Genomic DNA, 25,224 nt, shown 5'->3' with positions numbered 1-25,224 from the left:
TGTTAGAATTGAACTTTCCGAGAGACAATGTTATGTGTGTATTATTATACAGTAGAGTATCATTATTAAACAGAAATTGCCACCACAGTGTTCACAAGGCAAAACAGAAAAGTGAGGTCAAAGTGACCTTTGACCCCAGAAATCTCTTCATCTTTGAGTTCAAGTGAATGTTTGATTCTTGTGAACACGATATCGCAGGGAGCAGACGGACCTGGAGGTGGAAACATGTTCCTTCATCCTGGTGACAGACGGATGAGAACATGAACTCTTTGATGAAGGTAAAAAGAATCAGACGTGGAGAAATTCCTTTCAGCTCGATGACGTTTATTCAAGCGAGTGATGCCACAGTTTTACAAACGTTTGTACAACACTTTGATCTTTCATGCAACATCAAAGAGAGAAAAAGAAACAAAAACATAAAACCTGCAAAACAAACACAAAAGAAGAATCGATCTCGTATCATTTCATCCAAGTTCTGCGCTGAAACGTTTATCTACAAACTAAGATTTTGTTCCTTTCTATGAAAAGAAAAAATAAATGTATTTATTCTGCTAAAAACATCGAGAAATGCGTTTTGTTTTTGTAGAAATAGTTTTTATATTTAACAGAAACTTCACCATCACATTCAGGCACAAGAGTTTTAAACAAGCATCATCCTGAGAATCTGAAATCTCACATTAAAGCAGAAACAGGAAACTTGTACTAATTATAATGAAGTAAGATGTGGTTTGACTCAGTTTCTTGAAACCTCCGAACCAGGTTATTTAGAGTTATTTAAAGTTCTTAACTTCAAACTAATTTACAAATGTTGAACAGCGACTGTTCGGGAACCAGCAGCGTCACACCACACGACTTCCTGTCTCGTGATCCGGACTCTTTGAGAGTTCACACCACACGACTGTTTGTCAACGGGAGAGTCACAACCTCAACGTTCACCTGGAGAAACCTTGACTGGGACGACTGGTCTCCTGCGCTCTGATTGGCTGGAGTTGTTGCCGGATCACCTACAGACATTTATCCTGAAATCTGGAGTTTGGCGATGGATTTGTCAGCGAGTGAAAGAAATCCGACTAAAACAGGATTTAAGGCAACTTCAAGATTCAGACTGAAGGAGAATTCAGAGCTTTAAGTGATTTGAATGTAAAGAGGATTAAAAACCAGCGGAACAAAGATTCTCAAACAAGCAGCAAGAGAAAAATAAACGCTTAATCTACCCAGAGATCATTTCTGAAGAGACTCACTTTAAGTTTCAACACCTGAACATTTCTATGTAGCGTTATCAATATTTGATATCAGAGAAAATGGCCGACTGTAACTTAAATCAGGTGCAAAGTAAATTGATTTTTAACAAGAACCAGGAAGTTTTATCCTCGAATAATTTACTCAAAATCATCATTATAATGATAATTTGAAGGAGCCAGATCAATGTAGAAAACTATACACGTATACAATTTTATCTTATACAATGTTTCGTCAATAGTCTGGTGATGAGGGGGCTACAGCACCCCCTGCTGGAGAAGACAAAGCAGTGAAATTAATCATTAAAAAAACTTTTGTCTTTGCATTGTAGTGTTGCTGTTTGTTTGCTTTATAAATTCCTGGTGTACGACTTAAGATTCGGCTCTCGACTGTTAACAAATATCTCAGAACCTTTGCACGTTGCCCCGTCACCTCAGTGTTCAACACCAATATGTAGTTTAGCTCCTATTCTTTAGCTAAGATCCTTTTTTAAAAAAACGTAATGTCACCGTTTGCTTTGCCGAGCTCATGTGTGCTTGTGGACGATGTTGCGCAGCAACCGGAGGCGAGACATGACCTCGTCCCAGTCCAGGTAGGCGCCCTCGAGGTGTCTGGAGCAGTCGGGCCTGGTGACGTAGCTCCTCCGTCCGTGGAGCAGGCGCCAGTTATCAAACGTCACCATTTCGCCTGAAATACAACAAACACGCAAAGTTCAGATGTGAAGATTTGTTTCATTCGAATCAGTTTGTTTTAATAAGATATGTTATTTTGTCATTTTCGTTCCACTTCATTCAGATAACTCAGTTAGAATTACTTCCATGTTTCCAACTGACTTGTAAAAAAGGATCTCAAGCACTTGATGGCTTCATATTAATATTTTGTTATGTTATCAAATCATATCATATAATATAATCTGTATTATTATTAAACTACTTTCGTGATTAGACATCAGGCTGAAAGAAAGAGGCTTAAGCTGCAAACTACAGATATCAGCCTCACAAGGAAATAAGTAAAAACATGAGTTGGATTTTGATCTAAATTTATTATAAATCTTCACCAAATTTTGAAAAGAAAAGTACATTAATATGTTTCCATCCACTGCTTTTCAGTAAATATAAGGAATTAATTTGTCGTCTTTAACAGTTGTTTAAAGATTTCTCTTCTAGTGTCTTTAAACTGCAGAAGAAACAGGTGCAACAGGAATGAAAACGTAAAATAAAAGACGGAACTACAACGTGATTTAAATGTTTAAACGGTTAAATGTTAAATGTTACAGAGTCGACACAGAATTCAGGTTTTTATCTGCAGCTGTTTCTTCTCTGGTTTTTGATCAATAGACAAACGTCTCCACTTCAGCCGAATCTTTCTGTGACAGTTTGGTTTGTTTTCTAATTTTCCGTGATTACACAACGACAGACGGACACACACCTACTGTCCTTGTGTTGCAGGGTGGAGCCTGTTAGTCTCGTTACGTGAGAGCGATACAGGAATAATGTGACTGTTCTCACTTGTTCAGCTGTTTCCACTGTTCTCGTTTCCAAACATCCTACAAATGATTTCAGGATGAGAACTAACTGGAACATTAAATCCCTGGAAGTGCAAAAAATACTCTGCTAGCTCGAAATGTTATAATTTTATGGCCCTTTGGTGTTTTTTCTGTTCCTCTTCAATCACTTTTCCCTGAGAAACTCACATGTTCACTCCTTCTAACCTTCTCACACTTATACATGTCAGTTTGAAAGGTGTCGTCCACTGACCTGGCTCCATCGTGTAGCTGACCACGTTCTCTGGGCGGTTCATGAGGTCGGTGAAGGCCTTCAGCGCTCTGTAGAAGGGTTGGACCTGGTGGACGGGGAGGTCCAGCACCGAGTCTCTGGTGGCGTTGTTGAAGTTGATCCTCTCAACTCGGCCTGTACGATCGACGCTGCTCAGAAAGAAGAAGGAAAAGTCACTAGTAACGAGTGATTACTTTTAATAATGGATTATTCTGATATAATCTGGAAGAGGTTGATTTTAAGTTTCAGAAGAAAAACTCTAAAAGATCCTCGTGTTTTCAAACGTGTTGTTTTGTCCGAATATTGTTTTAATCTCTGCTCTTTTCATTTAAATGTTTTTCTTTCAACTGAGAACTTTGAAGGTTTGTTAAGAAAAGTGCCATAAAAATACTGTTAATTATGGTTTAAAAAATGCAAATATAATGTTTAGTATAATAAAAGACAATGAAAAAATTGAAAACATTCATATTATAGAAGTTACACACATTCATATTATATTATAATACTATAGATAGATGGAAGACGTAAGTTTTCTGACATTATTTATTATTCACAATTATTTGACGCACGTGTGTGATTATTAAACATCTCTTTCCAACACAATGAATAATCACAAAGCAGCTGAAACACACATCTGCTCAGTGTGAGGCCGTGTTGAGAACATCTCCCAGCCAGCAGATGGCAGTGTCGCATTTCAAATCACACAAACGCCCTCGCCGGTGAGATACACATCTTTCTTTGTGATTCACTGTTGTTGTGTAGGGTCTGAATCTTTGCCTCAAACACAGAAGCTACACGTGTGCGTACGTATGAGAGTAAAACCACAACATGTGGTGTGACAGCTCGTCTCCACTCACTCGATGACGTGTTTCTTGGACTGCAGCAGGAAGTCGCAGTAGTCCCTCCCCATGTCGGTGAAGTCCACCAGGGTGGAGGTGAGGGTCCTGTAGGCCTCCGGGTCTTCTCTCTGCAGCAGCTCGACCATGTGGAAGCCGTCCACCACCTCGCTCTCCCCCCCCTCCACGGCCTGGCTGATGCAGTGCACAAACTGCACCTACAAGAGTCCAACACACACACAAATGCTCAATTTGCAACTCGGAGGCCATAAAAGCCAAATGTCAAAACAAGAACATGAATTCATAAGTGAGGTTTTACTCACTCCTGGTGAGAAGTGTAACGCAGGGTAGTCCGTGTGGAGACTGAGGCGTTTGGACGTGTAGGCCAAATTGTTTGCCATGTTTTTGTCCTGGACCTGCCATGTGTGCCTGAGGACAAAGATAATATTCATTAATAAACTCCACGTTCATTATTTAACTTTGGATTTGGAAGATCAGCGGCGACAATTAGGCTGTGTGGAGAAAAAAAAAGATGAGATGAACCCTGCAGGGATTCCTGAGGGGGGGGGCGGAGCGGCTTCACAGGAATGCTCAGACCTCTGAAGTAGATACTTCATTGAGATGCAGCAGGAGTCGAGCGCTAATGAGGTAAAGTTATCTTCCCTGTTCTGTTTGCATGCCTCGTTTGGATTCCCGGCTCGTAAAACAGTCTAGTTTCTGTGATGGCCGGACTTCAGCTTTAGTCTGCAGCCGCTTTACTTCCAGCAGCATGAGCTCATCTGCTGGCAGAGGAAGAAGCTTTACGCTCCAAACCCCTGTTCTGACTGAGTGCACCAGGTAATTCCTCTGGTTTAAAAATAAAAAAACGCTGGAATGCTTTTAGGTTGTTTTCTCCGTCTCTGTCCTCGAGTAATCAGCTCTGCAATAAGTCAAAGAGATGAAGTCTGGATGATGAAGGAGGCAGCAGACACTCACTGAGCTTCTCCACGGAGACAAAATCAATCAATGCTGCAGAGAACTTGACTCATTGACGTATCTTCCTCAACATTAAACAATATAAATCGAGAATCTTATCAAAAAAGTCTTCCTGCCTTGTTCGATTCCCTGGAAAAAGGATGTAAATAAAAATCTTTTGTATCTGATTTTCTCCAACAACGTTTCCCGGGCACCGCTCCAGCTAAAATATGAACAGTGGAACATTCAACAGCAAGATTTAGTGGCGAGTCAGATTATTAAACAGTGGCTTGGCTGAGGCCGACTGGAGAAGAGAAGTGGATGAACGTCATGCAGACTTACCCGTAGAATGTGAGCCTGAGATAACCGATCCTCTCGGAGAGTCTGGCCACTTGGCCCCGCTCTCTCGGCGCCCCCTTCAGGCGGACGATGCCAAAGCGACGCAGGGCCAGGAGCCAGGCCAGCGCGGCCTTATCGTCATGGAGGACTTCCTCGTAGTCGCCGGTGGGGATGTTCAGCTTGGAATCAAAGTAATAACGATCTGAAATGAGAAGAAGGACGTGGAGGAAATATCCTTTTAATAGTTGATAGTTTAAGAGTTTTACATGTTTTTGGTTTTTGTGCGTCCGCCAAGAAATAAACTGCGTCTGCAAGGAGCCAACTTGAAGCTGTTCCACCCACCAGTGCATCTGTGTTCTGACATGAAGCTGAACTGTTTCATCACTTCATCAGAGGTTCATTGTTTCTTCCCCTCAGTCTCAGCTTCTCCTGTTAGAATCATTTTCTTTTACTGAGCATCGACCCAAAGCCTCATAACCACCACGACCTTTCAGGCAGGTTTTTCTTTCTGAATCATGAATGATAACTACTAATTTACGTTTGACTAAATAAATATAATAACATTTTAGAGTTAACAGGGTCAACATCATCACTTTGAAGGTTCAACTGACATAAATGGACCTGCACCTTTGTGTGCAGCAGAGATGAGCAACCATTCGCTTATATTTACATTAACCCTCAAGAACACGTGACAAAGAAAAGTCCAACAATGTGTGGAAAGTGCACTATGGGAGAAATATAAGGGAGGCACCTGTAATATATGGGAGGCACCTGTAATATAAGGGAGGCACCTGTAATATATGGGAGGCACCTGTAATGTACATATATATATATATACATTACAGGTGCCTCAAAGCCAAAGTATCTGGATCGCCACCTGGTGGTTTGTTACAGAAAAGGTCTTAAACCCTGTTTCCTCCATGTAAGTAGATGGGACATGGCTCAAACTAAAAAGTCAAAACACTTCTCAAATATGTTTTTTTGTTATTTAAGGTAGTTCTCATCACACTGTTTGTTCAAATGTGCATGTTTAGATCATTAAAATAAATCACAGATATTTCAAAACAAGGACAAATTCAGTTAAAACTGTCAAAACAAATCAACTCAAGTATGAATGAAAACTTTCTATTGAATAAGACACATCATCAATTTGTAGATTTTTCTGACTTAAAACTGAATTTAAATTGCATTCAGATCCAACAACAGTTTGACAGACTTTGGTTTGTTTTGCAAAATGGAAGCAATCAATAATACAATACAAGTCTATTATTGGCCTCCTACTCATTAGAGCTGATTTGGTCTATAAACACTGAAACGTGACGCCGCACGCGAGCGTCTGCACACTTCAAGACGAAGAGCTGGCTGAGAGAAATCAGCATGTCTCCATCAGACGGACAGAAGTGGAAAAAATCCTCCCACTGCTCTCCACCCAGCTGGCTCGCCTGCTTTTTCCACTGAGTCTCCCTCCAGTGACTTCCACAGAAAACAGCTGCTAAGTACATTTGGAGGAGGAGGGGGGGTGGGGGGGTGGGGGGGGGGGGGGGGGGGGGGGTGGTGAGGTGATGCTGGTGCTGGTGCTGGGGGGGGTTTAACTGAGGGGGATTGTGTACCTGTCTGATGGTTACGGCTCCTCTTTGTGTCTCTTTTCCGTCCCCACCGACTCACAACAACTCTCCAAACGGCTGCATCGCAAACAGATTACAAGGCTGAGGCCAGGACACACACACACACACACACACACACACACACACACACACACACACACACACACACACACACACACACACACACACACACACACACACACACACACACACACACACACACACACACACACACACACACACACACACACACACACACACGACGAGCTCGCTGAAAAACGTCATGCAGAATTCATCGTCCTCCAAAGCGTCTGCAACTTTTAAAGAAATGTGACCGTGTGCGCTGAAGGCCATAAAGATTTACAGATGCAACAAGCAGAGTTTAAGTCGTAATGAGGAGTTTCAGCAGCACAATCTTTAAATTAAACATTTCTCCGGGGAGGCAGGGAGGCACCGAGCGCTCCAGATGCAACACTCAGGCACACAGCGATCCTCAGGAGTCGCTGACCTCCCTCCAGGCTGTTGTCACAAACAATGAGTTTCTGGCCAAACAGTTCAAAGGGTCAGGAACACCCCCTGCTTGTTAAAACCTGTCAAGCGGTCAGACGGAAACAAAGGCTGAGAATGAGAAACTGGGGCGAAGGTCAAAGCAGAATGTTACAAATTACTCTCGTGAAACTGGACCTGGACGTGTGGTGCAGCTGCGTGCGCGGTGTCTCAGCTCCACAGTTTTACGGTGTCAGCCGGGACAAAGAGGCCGAGGTGTCGGTCGCAGCGTGACGATACATCAGCTGAGCGGCCCCAGGCTGCAGCTCGGCTCCGTTCTCGTTTTGAAAAACCTCTCACGTTTTTTTGCTGCCGCAGAGCGAGTTCACACGGAGGTTGGACATACAAGATGAGAGCTGTGCATGAACGTCTGCTATCGTGTGACCATCTTAAACTGGAGACGCTGATAACGAGTCTTAGATGTGACGGATAATGAAGAAGCTCTTTTTTTAGTCTCACACTGGCTGCAGATTAAAAAAACAAATAAGAGCCTTGTCGGATACAAATCTGGTCAGATTTAGAGCAGATGAAAAAAGGAGCTCCAGTGAAAAATAACATTTATTCAAGTACAGCGCCGAGGCCTGTTAGAGGCTTGTTTACTGTGCATCTCCTCTGTTTGACTTCAGAGGGAAATATTTAACTTTTTACTCTTGACAAATACACGACGGAGGCATTTTCTTTGCTAAATAAACGGTTTCACCTCGTCATCAGCTCCCGATTCTTACTTTTCACAGAGAATAAATCTGCTTCCTGTTTACATCGACACACGCTCAGTGTTTACGAATGGTCATGTGATAGTCGTCTTCAGATTTGTCCGTATGGTGCCGATACAGAGATAAAACGCTTGACTAGACGGATCATTCTGGTTTTAAAGCAAAACCATATTAGTATGACGCAGCCAACAAACTTCACATCAACATCACTCACTAGATTAATCAGTTAAATATGAAAATAAGATGGGAACAGCTTCGGACTTGCTTCCTGAGGAGCCGTCTGTGCTCGAGACAAAGAGAATCTGACTAATCACAGACAAAGCCAGAGACGTGGACGGTGATTAATGCTTGAAGACTGTCTGTGCCTGTGTAGAAGCATTAAAAGTCAGACACAAAAGGAAATGAACTGGAAAAATTGCAGAGAGAATGACTGGAAGAGAAATTGGAAGCAAAGTGAATCATTTTTCGAAAGACCGGCCTTGTGGCTCCATTGAACAATACTCAATCCTCATATTCACCAGAAGTAGCATGTGTTTTTAAGTATTTGGGGGCAAGAGAGAAACACACGGAGTGAGGGAGCGTCACACTGCGACAGCCCAGAGTTTCTGGTGTGTGCTGATTTGAGTAAAACCACTGTGGTTTTCACAGGACAGTGCTGGCATGTGCATGACAGGACACCTCTGACAGCCTGACAAGATAGTATATGTGCATAATCCCCCCTCCCCAAAGTCCCCCCCCCCTCGCTCGCGGTCTGTTACAGTGGCTTTTCCAGATGAGGAAACCTGAAGCTCCCGGCTCCCGTGGCTGCCGGGCAGCTCATGGCAGTTTGGCCCTGGCCTCGCTCACTGTGCTCTGCTGGAGCTCGGTGGGCTGCGTCGCTCGCTCTCCTCTGCAGCTGTGAGACCCTTCAGACCTCTGCTCGAGTCGCCACAGAGCTGTTGTTTTGACTTGGTTAAGTTTGATCACAGAGCTCCGATCATCTCACTTCAATGGGCCGTCTGTGGAGCTCACACACACACACACACAGGAGGGCTGCGAGTCTTCAGAAAGAAACGGGCCTCGTAAATCTGACTGAAGCTGTTGTTTATAGAAGGAGCTCAGTTTAGAGATTCTACTGAAATAAAATGAGATCACCATGTTTTTTTCTGCGCCAAGGTAATCCCCAAGTATCCCTCGCTTGAATTTTTCGGCAGCAATAAAATGTGGTGGAATGAAGCCAAGAACATTTATTCCCAAAAAATAAAATCACAAACTGTCCTGAAGTACATATTTGAGTGGTAGTTCTTCACTACATGTTTCTATAGTATAGCACTTTATAGTTCAGTTAAAAGGAAGAGAGAAATGTTGTTATGTTTACTCCTGTACATTTATTTGACAGCTACAGTGACTAGTTACTTGATAAAATAAATGTCCCATATTGTAGAAAGTGAGGTTGCCATGTGTACACTGCAGGTCTGGGTGCTCTTTAAACTTAGAAGAAATAATAATGGGAACATTTATCAAGATGATTATTGATATCGACTGATGTCACAACAAACATTTTGCTTTTAATATTCATGTACTTTTAAAAAACGTGAGGATTTCTAAATTACTTTACTTTAAGGTTTTAGTACTTCCTCCACCACTAAATAAACATAGTTTAACTGACGTATTTTTCACAGTAAGTAATAAATCAGTATTAATGTTTTCCATGTGTTAACGCATGTTCAAGTCAACGTTAATGACCAAGTCTGATTTGGTATTTCATCAACTGGTGAGCAACTGCAATTATAAAATCAGCTGCAATTGAATAACTTCATTAAGGCTTGAAATTGTGTTGTGTTTAAAAAAGAAACTTATTCTCACCAGACCAGTGAGTCCAGACATTTGAAAAATAAAAAAAAGAAGCTGTGCTCCATCATCACCCATTAGTGTGTGTGTGTGTGTGTGTGTGTGTGTGTGTGTGTGTGTGTGTGTGTGTGTGTGTGTGTGTGTGTGTGTGTGTGTGTGTGTGTGTGTGTGTGTGTGTGTGTGTGTGTGTGTGTGTGTGTGTGTGTGTGTGTGTGTGTGTGTGTGTGTGTTTTGTTTGTGTGTGAGTGTCAATGGAGCGGCAGGAAACCCACTCCACCCTCGACCGATTCGACAAACGCACCTTTATTTACGACACAGTCTTGGGTGACAGGGCGGCCGGCCTCTGCGTTCACAGTCTCTGTGCAGACAGACTGAGCAGTGTTTTCTCACCAGAGAGCCGCAGCCCCTCCGCAGACTAATCCAGACCCAACTCTCTCTCCATCAGCAAGTTTAGCTTTCCAGAATCCTACTGAGCCTTGCAGTAGTTTGTCAAATTATGTCCTTTTTGCCAACTTATACTCAAACGGCTCTCAGTGTCGTTTGACGAGCCAAGCGGGAGGTCCGCTTTGCCAAAGCAATGAAAAGTCCAATCATTATAATCGACCGAGCTTTCCATGCAGTCCGATGTAAAGAGATGACAAAGAAGAGGGATTACAGGAATACTGTGAAAACACTGAGGGTGAAAAATGATAATACTTTCTGAAAATGGGACAATTTAGAAATTTCTTGGACCTGATGAGTGATGTGTTTGGCTGACCACACGTCCGAGGCACTACAACCCTCAGCAGACCATTATTGCTAATTTTGACGAATGAAAACACTCAAAGTCAAAGTTTACAAATTCAGATTCCTCACATTCCTTTCAGGTTGGTAACACAGCGTCCGCACATGTGTGAGAACGTGTGTGAGAGGTCGGTTGTGCTGTGGCGTGTGAAGTGATGCTCAGGTTTGGAAGAACATGAGAGTTTTTCCAATCGAAGGACCTCCTCAGCTATGTTTCCAGGAGTCATCCTGTCAACTGACGAGTGATGACACACGCGACTAAATTCAGACCAGATGGCCAGGGGGGGGGGGGGCAACAGCAGCCAGAAAGAGAATTGACAAATCAGCTGCTACTTGGCGGAGTAAAGGATCAGTCAGCAGACTTAATGAAGAAACTTCCAAACTCAAGAGTCAGTTTAAGTGACCGATCCGTCAGGAAGTTTAGGATAACTTTCAAATGGACACCGACTGACGTGTTCTGTAGGTACTCAAAACAGGAAGTGACTGCCAAGAGAAACTCATTCTTTAAACTTTATATTTGTTGCAGGTGAGAGCAGATTACTGTTGTGAATTTGACTGACAATTTATTTGCCAGTAGAAGTAGAAGTGTATAAAGTAGTAGAGTATTGAGATGATTACTGCAGCTGCTTTCAGACATGTACTGAAGTCCAGACATTTTCTGGAACTTCTCCTGTCAGAACCTGGTAAAATGTCCAGAAAACAGCGGGCGTGTTGATAATGTTTCTGACACGGAACAGGCATGAAACTGGAAGAATATATAAAGATCTCAGGACCCCGACAATCTCCTGCTGTGTTCTACATATGTAAAAGAAAAACTCAACAATGTCTGAAAACAGCTTACTTTGAAGTTAAATGCAAAAGTTACTATTTTTGTAACTAATAATCAAGTTTAAAAGTGAGTAAGATTAATATTATGAAATACAAAACATATTTACATGTACATTTAGGACACTACCATTTCCAGCTTCCCTTTTGGTCCACAGCCAGTCTTTGTTGGATTTGCTCCAACGGCAGATGTGCAAACTTCTCGTGGTCTTGAATTTCCATCTCGTAACGGACGTCACCAGGCAGTAAATTAAAGATAACAAGAGTGATGCTTTTTTAAAAGGTGTGATGTTTCCTCTCCTTCAGTTAATGATCAGCAGAGATCTGGACCAACTCTGAACTCCTCTGTGATGTTTTTGGGTCAACAAGACAGATGCATTCGATTTGTCAAGCAGGCAGAGAAGTTGTCGGTATTAGCATCAACATGTTTTCCCCAAAGCACCATGACTATAGTATCACAGTCAAATATTAAACTGCCAGGGAATATTTTCCACCTTGTATTTAGGGCTTGTATGGCTTTTGTCAAGATTTGTCAGCTTCACGGGGATCTTCGTTCAGCTGAGATCGATTAAGACCAGATAGTTTGGCTGCTACTAGTAACTGGGATTATTTTCTGGAAGGCCAGAGGAAGACATGAAAAAGGGACAGCTGTTGGAGTGACAGAAATCTCATTGCGTCTTTAGCGTAACTAATTTTAGGAATTTTCCCACAATGCATTTCACAAAATGCGTCAACAACTTTTTCCTGTGTATTATTATGTGTATTATTCGAATATCTTTATTTCATGGGGTTATCTTTCGAAATGTCTGAATGTGGGGAACATTAATAGTGGTCAATTATAGCTCTGCTCCAGATAATCGGCTCCAGACCTCCACGTCTTCCCAAAATCAGGAGCTGGTGTTAACTGGAAATTGTCGATTTCCCACAATTTCTGAGCTTTGATGCTTCACTTCAAATCACTATTGACATCAGCGGATTACGGATTTCTGAGTATTGTGTTTCTTCCAAATGTGGAAACAAGGAGGCTTCATTTGCTGGATGAGAAATTAAAAATGGGACGAGCCAATTCTGACATATTGAGTCTAGAAATAAAGACTTCAAAGGATCCAGCTCCTGAATCATGACACAGCATATGTGTGTCCAGTCCTCACTGGATAATTGGTTAAGAGTCAGCCTTTCTGTGGTTGGGTTGTGGTATTACTCATTCTGTGAAAAATTGTGATGACGGCCATGTGCTGAAAACAGCTGGCTGAATCAATCGTTTATTGTTTTCCGGTGAGTCAGGACGCGTTGAGGAGTCGTAGGAAAGACCCAAAGTCCTCAGGGTCTCAGATACTCCAGTCTCTCCATTTCTGTTGTTTTACTCCTTGTCTAATTCATGGCTACGTATTTATCTGCCACCTTAATTAGGTAAAGTTTGTAGACCTGGAGCAAAAACCTGCAGGTATGGACATGAGAAACCCACACGGTACCACAACTGGTGACTACGACTAAATATCACACAGTATATTTCAGTCAAAGGTGCTACGGATGTTTAAAATATAGTGATCCCTAGGAATCCTAAGAGATGCCACTGCCAAATAGATTACTACAAAATACTCAAACTAAATGAACTACCCATCCATAATCTATACCCATTGGGTCAGCGATGAGGTAAACCCTGGACAGGTCACCAGATATGACCTACAGAGATACAGAGTCACACCTATGGTCAATTTAGAGTCTCCAATCAGTCAAGGCCTGGGCCACAGTGCGTGCTAACCACTGTACAATCATGCTGTCCTGTCAATTAACTTAATAAATAACGAACAAATACCAAATAAAAACTAATTGTATTTAAAATAACTCCTAAAACTTTAGATGTAACCAGAAATCAGTTTTTTCAATTTTTCTCTCGTCTATCCAATCGATTTTAATCTTCATGTGCAGTGCAAAAGTATTTTGGACGAGTGGATCTCAGACCCTTCTCCCTTAGCTCCTTTATTACTGGATGAATTTTGAGTAATCCAAACAAATCACTCGAGTGGTAACAGCAATGACATGGCCATTATGTCGAGGGTGAGCAATTCAAATGGCTCACTGGATGAAAGAAGGGTCGCACAGGGATCTTGGAGAGAGGACTGACGCTATCTGACAAAATACAACTGTGAGGTTGTGGATATTCGAGAGAAAAAGCCGTGATCCCTCTATTTTTGTCATATTTTTACTTTTTGAGAAAATCCATTTATATCTGCCTGTTAAATATCAGTGACATGAAATTAGTCATGATTCACAAAGCGACTAAATAAACATGACAAGCACAAAATTTGAGGCGTGAGACGATGACATGCTCCAAATATTAAAAGCATTTGGCAGCCGTTTCAGCAAATCACTGACAGATTGTCGGTGAAAGGAAGAGTCATTGCAGATAAGCGTGTGAGTGATATACAAGCTTTTGGTGTTCGGAGACAACATTAGTCTGTGTCGAGTGATGCGACGGGTTTAAAGTGGACAAACCGGCACAAAAATGGGCATGTGTGGATTTCACAGAGGCTGAAAACATGTACGAATCAGGTGTAAATACTTGTATCGATGCAGAAAAAGATGAAAGTGTTGGATGCAAACATAAATCTGAGAGCATGCATATAAACATAGCAGTTAGAGGCGGTTAGGGGCGGCTGTGGCTGAGGGGTAGAGCGGTCATCCTCCAACCTGAAAGTCGGCAGTTCGATCCCCAGTCTTCCTCATCTGCATGCCGAAGTGTCCTTGGGCAAGATGCTGAACCCTGAATTGCCCCTCATAGAACAACAAAGTACTGCTAATAGATGCACTGTATGAATGTGTGTGTGAATGGGTGAATGTAAATCTGTACTGTAAAGAGCTTTGAGTGGTCATCAAGACTAGAAAAGCGCTATATAAATACAAAACCATTTACCATTTAACCATTTAGCTAATTAAATACCTGACTTAAGACGCCAAGTACTGAATTAAAGGAGAGTGCAGTCTGTAGCAGAACTAGAGGCTGATTAAGGACGTGAATCTCTACCAAACTAGTAGATAAACCAAAGTATTAGACACATTTTATTTTGAAGTTTATATACAACCTATAGAAGTTTAATAGTTGTGACCAAAAAATGCAAACCTGTGGTTGCACTTGAGGAAAAATCATCAACAAAAAATTGTTAGAAATTGGCCAAGAAATTTTACAGAGCTTGTACAATTTGATCTTGAGGTATTTCACTTAATATCCAGAACCAATATTGATTTACCGGTGGTGTGCCAAAATGTTATTCCCACGGGGAACATGAAGGTTTGAATCAAATTTCATAACAATCCAGCCAATAGCTGTTAGACAGTTCACTCAAAACCACAGAGGAAAGTTGGGGGAACACCAAAGAAATTAGGATCCATGGTATTGGAACCAGGAATGTCATCACTTGGATTTATCCTCTGGGCACCATAAATATAAGTATAAAATTTCAGGGTAATCCATCTAATAGTTTTTGACATATTCCAGTCTAGACTAAAGCAGTGGACTGGGTGATCCACCAACAAACAGGCATTTCCAACCCGGGAGCCAGGCCTCAGCTTTGGCTAAGAGAAAAACCCAGTGCACTGGACTGTGGTGGCCTTTTGTAGTTTTTTGTCTCTTAAAAATATATTCAAATCAAGACGTCCCCCTGAAGACAGACCCATAGATGAAGCACAGCTGCAAACAATCTTTGTTCTCTTGCAAGAAAGATGTTTTTAAAAAATTACAAAGCCAACAACCGTGCAACCAAAGTGGTCAAATTCAAAAACCTGACCATGAAAGTGAGTCACAACCCAAAATTAGTGTCCAGTCAATGACAACTGTATATGTGGATGTTTAGAGATTCAGTAGGAAAATGTCTGTAAGATCTCCTCCGTCGTGGACACCGGGCAGTTTGAGTTTAAATTCCTGGTTACACATACCTACAGGCTCAGGGAATTGCTTGTTCCCAGGGAAGGAAATACTGGTGAGCTTGTGTTTGGTAAGAACATGCAGATCTTTTCTTGACCCTCAAGTCTAAATAAGTTTTCCATCTGGCGGAGGCAGACGTGGGGTTCTGAATGAGACGTTCACATTTAAACAGATGTCAGCTTTTCATAGGGCTCCATTTACACCAGCTTACGTGCAGACGTACTGTACCGCTATTTATTTTTGTGTAAAGTAAATGTCCAAAGCCAATAAACCAGAAATGCTGACAAATCTCATGTGCTTCCAAAACCCTGGAAATACACAATTTAATGTCTGTTAATGATGGAAACGTATCAACAGGGTCCCAGAGTCGACCTAATCATGTCACTACTCCATTGAAAACTATTCTAAAATGTGTGATAAGTACATTTCAATGTCAATCAACTATATTTGGGACTGTATAACAGATAAAAAGTCATAATGTAAGTGCCCTTGATAAGAACTAGTTCCATGTCTTGCTCCAGAACTTGCTGCTGAACTAAATACTGCAGTTCAAGTTTGCACAACTCCGTAGAAACAGTAAAAGCAGAAGAAAAAAACATTAGCCCAGACATAAAAAACAGGAGGTACGGTGCGGGCTGAATAATATCCCCACAGCTCCAATTATCATATTGACCTCCTGGTATCCTGAGCGCACTTCACTTTCGCTGCTGAGAACACTTTAACAGGCAGGGACGGGCCTGTAAAATCTAGGTGCTCTACATGGAAAAGGAAACAGAAACTCAAACTGTGGACTACGCTTCGGTGAGTTAACGTCATCGAAAGCTCAGCAGTGGGAGTAGAACGGAAATCCTGGGAGGTGAAAGCTGTTCATTACACATCTTTCGGAGTATGTGGTCTTATTTTTCTGTGTAAGGAATGTCAGGGGGGAAATAATTTAACCCAAATAAACCCTGTGCGTCATCTCGTATTGTGTTTTTGGTGAATGAGTTTAGCAGCGTCTTCAAGGTACGCCGCTGGCTCTGAGCGGAAAAGAATCCACTCTACAGAATGACTTATCTGTCTCTAAATTGCTATGAGGGAGATCTGTTTACACTTCAACATGAATGGAGGAATTCTGAGACACACACACACACACAGACACACACACACACACCCTTAATAAGTCTGGAAGCGAGCAGGAGCCACTCAGCCCTGTGGGTCCTTCAGGACCACGTGTGTGTACACAAACTGACTTCAGTCCATCCCCCCACTCCACTGAAGTGCCGCTACCTTGTTCCACGTTTGAATCGTCTGCCGTCTGGCAGGACTGTAAAGTGTATTGGGCCCATTGTAAATGTACTGTAAAATGACTTCTCCCTCCAGTCTTTAGAACAACGTCCTTCCTTAACAACCCTGTTGTGTTACTGAGGGGAAATGGGTGGAAAGAGGAGTTTAAATCAGGGGCATCGCATTCCCCCCAGAAAAAAAGTCAGCAGGGAAAATACACAAATTTTCATTTCACAGCCAAACAAACCAGAGAGCTGCTGTTTAATCACATAATGGATGTGAACAAGCATCTTGTTCCTGCTGTTACCGCATGTTTACCTCTTAAATTTAAATTTAAAATATAATCCTAGTTGTAAACCTACCCAGTTATATATTATTTTGATGTTGTGCATCACAGGTAAGGCATGGTGTTGCCAGCACAACCTATTTGATTAATACATTTGTAAAAGTTGCAAAAATAAAGACAAGTGAAGTGTTAGGATTTTAATAATATAATTAGACACTATAGCCCCGAAAAGGATCGATTTTACGCGCACCATGTTTGTACCTTAACAGAAAGAATTAATGTGTGTGTGTCTGTGAAGATGGCAATGAAACTGAACTCTAAACAAATGCAGTATGTTAGACAGGGGTGGGGGCAGGGGCAGTTTGGGCTGAATATGTGGGAGAATGTGTGGCCTTCACATAGTGACTTTTAGTAGCCGTTGCTGGCTGGTTTTAATCTTGAAGTTGGTTGTTGTGTGTGTGTGTGCGTCACATCGCAGTTCAGTCTCGCACCTGTTGTGGAGACTGTACATCTGTGGCATACAATACACTGTACTTTAACTTGTTCTCAACTTACTATATTACAGCCTAAACTCCATTAGCTTTATTCAAACATCACACATACATGAATGCACTGTTTTCATAAGAAACTGTGACCTACCCTTAGAAAGAATTCAAGCAGCTGCCACTAGGTTCTGAAGGACAGATAGGAAAGGCGTTGTTTTGTCTAGAAAATGCGCATGCTTACGCACACAGAACATACAGCCGATAACGCAGGAACAAGGTTTCTCACTCCAATGAACAACAACACCATATCTGCAAAAATACTGAAGACCCACAAGGCTTCAGCTGAAGGCCTGTCTGTAAAACATGAAACCAAACACTGTCAGAATGTGGATGATCCCAGCTACTGTCAAAAGAGGGGCGAACCTGGGAGCGGCTCCTCATCATTCGCAGACTCCAGGGCCAAGAGGCTGGGACCACGCCTGCACACCAGCAAGGGAGAGCCAAGGTCTGAACCCCGGTGACTCCCCCTCGTTATTGACCAATGAAGTTATACCTACTATTATAAGTACTGTACCCGCCATCCGTTCGGGGCGAATCTTGACTACCCCGTGCTACTGACTTAGCCGAGGCTGTGTATTGAGTGCCCATAGCTATGTGCACATAGCTATGCTGTTCCTTTTCATTGCTTCTGAATAAATACTTGTTGAACCAAACCGAGACCGGCTCTTCTCATATCTCGGGATAAAAGAACACGACAGAAGACAGAGATGAAGCCAAAAACTTCTTGAAAGCATAAAAAGAAGAAACGTAATCCAGAATGAAAAATCACAGACTGGACGTTTTGTTAATTTTGCAGTAATGTCAGGGTGAAATAAATTTCCGCTGAGTAACTTTGACAAACTCTTTCATTAACAAGCAGCAAAGGGCCAGTACGTCAATGTCAGATCAATCAATTACAAAGTAGTCAATCCTTTCTTAGGGCTTTGTGATATTACAACATTTTGTGTGACAAATGAAAAACATCTTTTGCAAATTACCCTTTTATGGAAATTCTTTGTCTGTTGGACAGTTCTGTGTGTTCTTCCAACACAATATAGATACAGGCCAGGAAATTAGCATGAAGGCCACACAAGGGGAGAGAACATGACACAGAATGTGGTAATTCTGAACAGAAGAAGGACTCAGACCAGCCAAGACAAAACCGAGAGTCCACATTACAACGAGGAGCAACTTCTGTCGTAGAGACATCGTTTGAGCGTGACTCAAACACCATTAACCTCTTTTACAATCTACTCAAGAATCATGTGGCTTTTGCTCGCAGCACATCATATTGCAAAGTACACCTGCAACTCTTTTCCACTCACTGTGACTTCCTGTGCTTCTACTGTTCCTCTCTGCAAAATTAAAACCAATCTGAGCTGACAAATAGCCCAGAATATATCCATAAACCTGTTTTTATTTGTAGAATAGCACAGCTAATGATGCCCTACTAAGCTGGTGACAAACACATTGCATTTCCCATAACTTCTTCACAATAAAAGCCTCCTGCTGCTTTGCCAGTGGAGAGTTTCCCATGTGAAACAGCGACAGCAGCTACGGTTTGCATTAGCAATAACTGAACACAGGTCTACAGCTTAAAACGATCAATTCACAGTGAATTAAGTCTGATATGTGAAAGTGCAAACAGGAACACTGGACTGAGATCCAGGCGCTACGAAAGCTGAAGATTTGTAAAAACACCGATTTTTCTCTGATCTCTAGCTCAGAAAAAGAAGTTCAGTCACTCAAGTCACAGCTGAGGGGAGGAGACGGTGAATGAAGGAGGTTGGATGTGGTCGAACCCGCTACCAAGCAAAACCACAGCACCGCAGGTCAGTGCGGCTGAACCCAGCTCTGAGGCTGGAGTGACAGCTCATGTTATCACTGCTTGGTATCTGACATCACAGCGTCACACGATGATGCTGCTGAGCTGCAGGATCGAATGCCTGCTCCGAATAATATTGTGTGTTTATGCATCTGATTTACAAAAGTTTGTTTTGGGCTCCAGATACAAGTACAACAACTTTTCTTCACCAGACTCTGAGGCTGTTTGGTCCGGAAACTTTGGACTTTTTCAGTTTAGTCCAAACCAAAATAACGGGCGTGAAAGATGTCAGACCAATGACAATATAATGATGTTCATTTTAGCTGGTAGTAAAAACCATAATTATATTACAACAACAGTAACGAAGTGAACCGGTTCATTATTTTCTCCATTCAAACAGAAAAGAACAATAGTCAAATTGACAACATGCCGATGTCAGACGCACGCCCACGTACACCAATCAATAACATGTATAGTTGAGACAAAGCCCATGTGGGTGATGATGACCAGACGTTCATCTATAATACAAAATCTCTTAAGTGTGCTTTTTAAATTACAATGTGAAACCAAAACTAAACAAATCAATTAGTTATTGACTGTCCCCAATCAACTTTACTCTAAATCATTTCACAACAACAGACTCACACATGGACTGTGCAACTACCCTCGTATGTCTCTGCCAGCAGCGAGAGTTTAGTTTATGTTTTTATGTTGTCGACGTGTCAAAGTTGTAGACGTGGCAGTGGTGAGAGACTTCCTTGTTAACAGACAATAAAGTGCTATCTTCTCTTAATCTTTACATCAAGGCTAAAGCAGACGGAGCCGAGCCCATAGAGGAGGTGAAGGTTAACAACACCAATTCACCACATGAAATTCAGAGTTATACATTGACTTTGAAATGAGAAGATATAAAAGCTGGACTCACCATTGAGGAAAAGCTCTTCCTGCAGTGACTGTCTGGCAGCGGTAGAGAAACAGCGTCTCCTCAGCCACTCTGAGTCAAACACACTGGTGTGATGGTCAGGCCACACAACCGACACCTGAGAGACAAAACGCATATTGATCACAATCCGCCAAAAACGTTTTAAAGTTAAATGTATTATCCAACATCAACAACACGTGTGTGCATCAGTGCTGAATGGACGATTCACATAATTCATCTCTAGTAAAAACTTCCAGCGAAGGGGAACACAAAGTGAAATTGAGTCTTTCCCACAGATCTGATCTAAAAATATTATACAAACTTTTTTATGAATAGTATCTTAACGTCATTGTCTCAAAGGTTTTTCACATTTATTTTTCTTGTAAGCTACTTTTATCCACAACAAGAAACTCTACAAACTGTACTACTACAACTGAACACTACAAACATGCAGGAGCAGATGGATATAGATTAGTTGAGATATATTCGAATTAAATGCGTCTAAATGTGAGTGCGCTACTTTGCTTCAGTTTCTATGTGCATATGAAGTACTTCATCTACATGCTTTGTAACAGGAGGCTCCTCATGCAGCTCCAAAATAATTGTTTCTATACTTTTCCAAAAGTAAAACCTTATTTACATATTTCAGATTATTTAAAATGACAATATCTTACTAACCTGGTTAAGAGCTAGGATCTCAAGATGCAGCATGTTTGTTTGACATATTTAAATGTTTATTTAAAATAGCAACAGAACTATACCAAGCCCAAACAGGTCACTTATTGAAAGTTGAAAGTTAAAACTGAATGCACCAAAAACATAAATTAACTACAATCAATTAAAGCAGCTCCACAGTGGTAGGTTACTTTTATGCCAGAAGTCTTTGGACATATTCACAGCTAGTTTGGATAATAATTTAAACATTTATGCTTTTCTCTTAATACAGAACAATTGTACAGTTTATATGAAACAATACCTTGTTGTCATTGATGACATCTACAGAGTCGATCCCTATGTGGATGTCCAGATCACACATCACCAGCTGCCTGGCCTGAGCTGACTGCAGGGTGCACAGTGGACACTGGCAGTTGTCTCTCAGCCAGGTGAATGGGTACAGACTGGTGCCTCCATCATCCCACTCCACCTCCACCATCCGCGCCTCGCCCAGAGCCCGGGCGTGCCTCACGGACTGGCTCGCCACAGGGACCGAGGCCGAGACCATGGTCTGCTGCCCACGAAGCTGCACTGAAGTCAGACGAGATGAAGGTGGACCTGCAGCCTGCCCCGGTCCACGACAAGCCCTGAGAGCCTGGCAGGCCACAGCGGAGGAGCGACTCCGCAGGGCCGGCAGGGCGAAACGTGCAAATGTGCTCATCCACATTTCTGAAGGGTTCCCACCAGGCACCTGTGTCTCAAGAGCAGAACGTGCCACAGAATCTGTAGATAATGAGCAAAGAATATGAAAAAAAAAAAGGTTAAATAGAGAATCATGAACTTTTACCTTTCGGATGATGTGTTTCCAAACCAGCAGTGGATAAAAGACCAATATTATGAGTCTCCTATTGAGCTTAAAAACTGAAATATCAACAAATACAATGTCTAAATGCCATATAATTAAATTGAGGATATAATGAGCCAATGGGATGAAGTTCAAATAACAAGAACCAATTTTTTAATGACTCTTTCAGAAGCAAAACATTGTGTTCTGCTTGTTTTTGATCGATGCCAAGCCCATTGGACACAGTTCAGGGAGCTTTTCAATGGGCTTTGAAAAGTCTCCAGTCATCAGGATTGACTGGTAACCGTGCCAGCCAGAGGTATTTTCTAAGCTTGGTCAGCTGACTGTGTGTTTGGTATGATCCGAACAAAGCTGCAAAGCCCAATATAATATGTATATAAATGCTTTATGCACTGGTCAAGCACAGAGAGTATTTGTTGTTTATCAAATGTTTGTCATCCTCTACTCATAAAGAAGTGTATTTGCTTATACTGATAACAAACCTGCAAAAAGATGTCAACACTCAAAGTCAACACTAATTTAGCAGATATCACTATCGGTGGGTGGATGTGAAGTTTGATTAGCAGACGATATAAAATCACCTGAATACAAACCTGATGTTTGTTGACAAACTAAAGGCAGTGGTGGACATTTACTTTCACTAAAGTACACATTTGAGGTACTTGTACTTTATATTACTCTAGGTATTTATGCAACTTTCTACTTCTACTAGATACGTCACATACATATGATAAACTTGCAGATTAAACCTCCCAACGGTCTATGAACTAGTTCGAATGAGCTCAACCTTTAACATCTTCAGCAGTTAAATGCAACATACACGTTTACGCAATCATTATATAAAGTTAAGTACACACTACTACACAGTGTACTTTACATTTATATTGGTGTCCAGCTTTCTACTTCGTACCTCACGACATCTCAGGTGAAAACATTGTACTTTTTACTGCACTACATTTGTCTGACAGCTTTAGCTTTTCAGATTAAAATACCAAACAGTGCATAACTGTGTAATAATAATAATAATGGTGTGGTTATATAACAGTAAAAACATCAACTGGTAAAATACAACCTATATATACATGAATGCAGCTGTAATAATAACCTAGATAGAATTTAATAGATGGAATATTAAACCATTTTACTTTCTTTTTCATACTCTATCCACTTGATGATAATACTTGAGGTTTAAATGCAGCACTTTGTACTTGTATTGAGTATTTAAGTACTTTTACAGTACAGGTACAAGTACAGGAACTGAACACATCTTCCATCAAGCGTGTGCGACTTTAAAAATAGCTCGGATGCTAAAAACATTGCGCTTGTTAGCCTTTAGCTCGGAGGAAGGAGCTAACTCGTTTGTTGGCTAACTGCCGGTGGTTTAAGTTGTTGTATTAAAGTGTGTGTCGTTACCTGTGTGGTTCACACGCGGCGGGTCCTCAACACACACACAAACACACACACACACAACCACACACACCGAGAGCCCGTCAACACCGCCGCCGTCTGTCACGGCTCTTTATGGGGGCAGAGAAAGTAGGTGAGAGGTCGAGGAGGAAGTGAACGATGTCACACTTTTCTCACACAGTTCAGCTCAGCTCAGCTCGGCTCGGCTCAGATCAGATAAGTGTGCTCTCAAGGCCAAAGGCTGATTCTGAGTTCATGAAACCCTTCCTCCTCTGTGGGTTTCATGAATATTGGTACTTTGACGACACAACAGTATTAAACAGGGTTAATGTCAAAAAACAAGCAGATGCTCATGTCTGGTAAAAGTACAACTGAGGCTCTGGGGCTTTTATTTTGAATTTCATTTCTTGTTTAACCAGGAGATTAAGAATTAGATTTTCAAGGGGAACCAAACATCAGCCTGCAGCCAATTTTCTAATCTTACAATCCAGACAAGTAGCGACAGGATCAGGTAAATTAAAAACAGTCTGAGGAGATTAGACTCGCACTTGAGACATATATTCATAGTAAAGCCTTTTAATGTCTGATTTTTTTTAACTGGTTTTAACAGATGTTTTTCTTTTTTTTGGTATTTTATATCATGTTATCTTTCTATAAAAGCTTTGTAAAAATAAAGTTATATTATTATTATTCAATCCTGAATGGATTTAGACATGAACGTCTGCCCCAGGTTTTTACTGCATAAATCCAATAGACCTGCTCATTATAGGAAGAAAAATAAGCAATTGAAGTTTCAGTTTGTTGAACAAATACACTTGGTGGTGTGGACTTGAGGAGCAGGGCCATGAACCTGTGACCTTCTGATTATAGGATGACCTGCTCTAACTGCTGAGCCACAGACGTGCCTCCTTGGGTCATGCCCCACCCCTCCACATAATCTCATTTCATCATTTGAGTGGCATCCGAAAACAAATTGTTCTTTCTACATGTATGTTAAACTTGCACCTGCTTGAACTCAACCAAACTGCTAAAGAGGTTATAAACATCTTCAAAACGTTTGCAGGGAAGCTCCCATATGAGCAAAAACAAAAAAGTTAAATAGTAATATAGTGGTAATAAATATACAGATTAGAATAAAATGTGTATTTACAAAATAACTATACAATAACAAAATATGAATACTCAGTTTGTCCCCCAGGTTTGGTTGAATGGTTAACCTCACCTCGTGCACTTGTCACTCTGTGGTGCACTTTTCAAGCATTTAAAGCAAACCTTTTCAAGTTTAATACCAATCTGTCATGTAGATGTTGAAGTATGTTGCCAGATAAGTGGCCAGTTGCTACAGAGCACCAGGCACAGTTACTGCTGAAGGAACTAACCTAACCTGCCATAAGTAAAAGCTTCACTCGTACCTCTGTCAGTTGAACACTTGTGTCTTTTTTCAGGTTCAGGAGCGTTGATCACTTCCCAGTGGATGTGCAGAACGGTCTTCAGTCCCAAATGGTAACGACTCACATGGGAAGTTCTGATTTAAAAAGCTTCATTTTGACAATTATTAACCAGGAACACAAAAGGGCTGGACAATCTATGACATAACAGACTGGAGTCTCACGAGGTAACTGGTGATGAGACGTCACCTTTGCAGCATGACCTCAGTGCACATGTGTCAATTAACAACAACAACATGAAGCTGTATCCAGACTAGAAAATGAAATGTACTCGGTAACACCTTTAAATACTTTGGATCTTACATTATTATTGCATGGAACGTTGTAAATAAACGTGGTATTAGTACAATGCTGCTCCCTAAAGTAGACTGAAGCCAGTAGTGATGAAAATGTTAAATCTTATAAAAAAGGATGACCCAATTTTTTCTTGATTTTTTTGAAAAACAGTTTCTAGCTTCATTAAACATGTGAAAAAATATATAATTAACGATAATGTGCATGGAACAAAGAAGCTAGCTGCTGTATCAAAATGTTGGCTAGAATAATTGGCCAAGATTGTCTTAGATTACATATCATGCATGTTTTTAGTTTGTCTGGTCTCCCCTCTTTGATTTGTTGTTCGATAATAACTAATACAACTGTTTTCTAACTGTGGCCTATT

The 25,224-nt window shown here is 41.3% G+C and overlaps 1 protein-coding gene across 3 annotated transcripts; it reads right to left on the bottom strand.

Moving 5' to 3' along the window:
- Positions 1-597: 597 nt before the first annotated feature.
- Positions 598-23,278, bottom strand: bbox1 (butyrobetaine (gamma), 2-oxoglutarate dioxygenase (gamma-butyrobetaine hydroxylase) 1). 3 transcript variants are annotated; one of them, XR_004613448.1, is made up of 9 exons: positions 23,122-23,278; positions 21,166-21,626; positions 20,193-20,307; positions 5,147-5,345; positions 4,174-4,279; positions 3,872-4,068; positions 2,997-3,163; positions 937-1,926; positions 598-748 (listed from the first exon to the last, which is right to left on the bottom strand). XR_004613448.1 is itself a non-coding variant. In XM_034581202.1 (8 exons), exons 2-8 carry the CDS (start codon positions 21,568-21,570, stop codon positions 1,766-1,768), a joined length of 1,350 nt encoding a protein of 449 aa, XP_034437093.1. In that variant the 5' UTR covers positions 21,571-21,626; positions 23,122-23,278; the 3' UTR covers positions 598-1,765. The 3 variants fall into 3 exon arrangements, 1 of the variants encoding a protein (XP_034437093.1); XR_004613447.1 differs by having other exon boundaries at positions 598-983; positions 1,078-1,926; XM_034581202.1 differs by having other exon boundaries at positions 598-1,926.
- Between the last annotated feature and the right edge of the window lie 1,946 nt (positions 23,279-25,224).

This window comes from Hippoglossus hippoglossus, chromosome 3, assembly GCF_009819705.1.
Source record: "Hippoglossus hippoglossus isolate fHipHip1 chromosome 3, fHipHip1.pri, whole genome shotgun sequence".
Classification (NCBI taxonomy): Eukaryota; Metazoa; Chordata; class Actinopteri; order Pleuronectiformes; family Pleuronectidae; genus Hippoglossus; species Hippoglossus hippoglossus.
This window is presented reverse-complemented; position numbering and strand designations above follow the sequence as displayed.

Coding starts and splice junctions, on each gene's coding strand:
- bbox1 (XM_034581202.1), bottom strand. CDS start 21,570: ATGTGGATGAGCACATTTGCACGTTTCGCCCTGCCGGCCCTGCGGAGT. Junction 4,069..4,173: donor CGTTACACTTCTCACCAGGA/GTGAGTAAAACC, acceptor GGACTCTTGTAG/GTGCAGTTTGTGCACTGCAT. Junction 1,927..2,996: donor CAGCTACACGATGGAGCCAG/GTCAGTGGACGA, acceptor GTTGTATTTCAG/GCGAAATGGTGACGTTTGAT.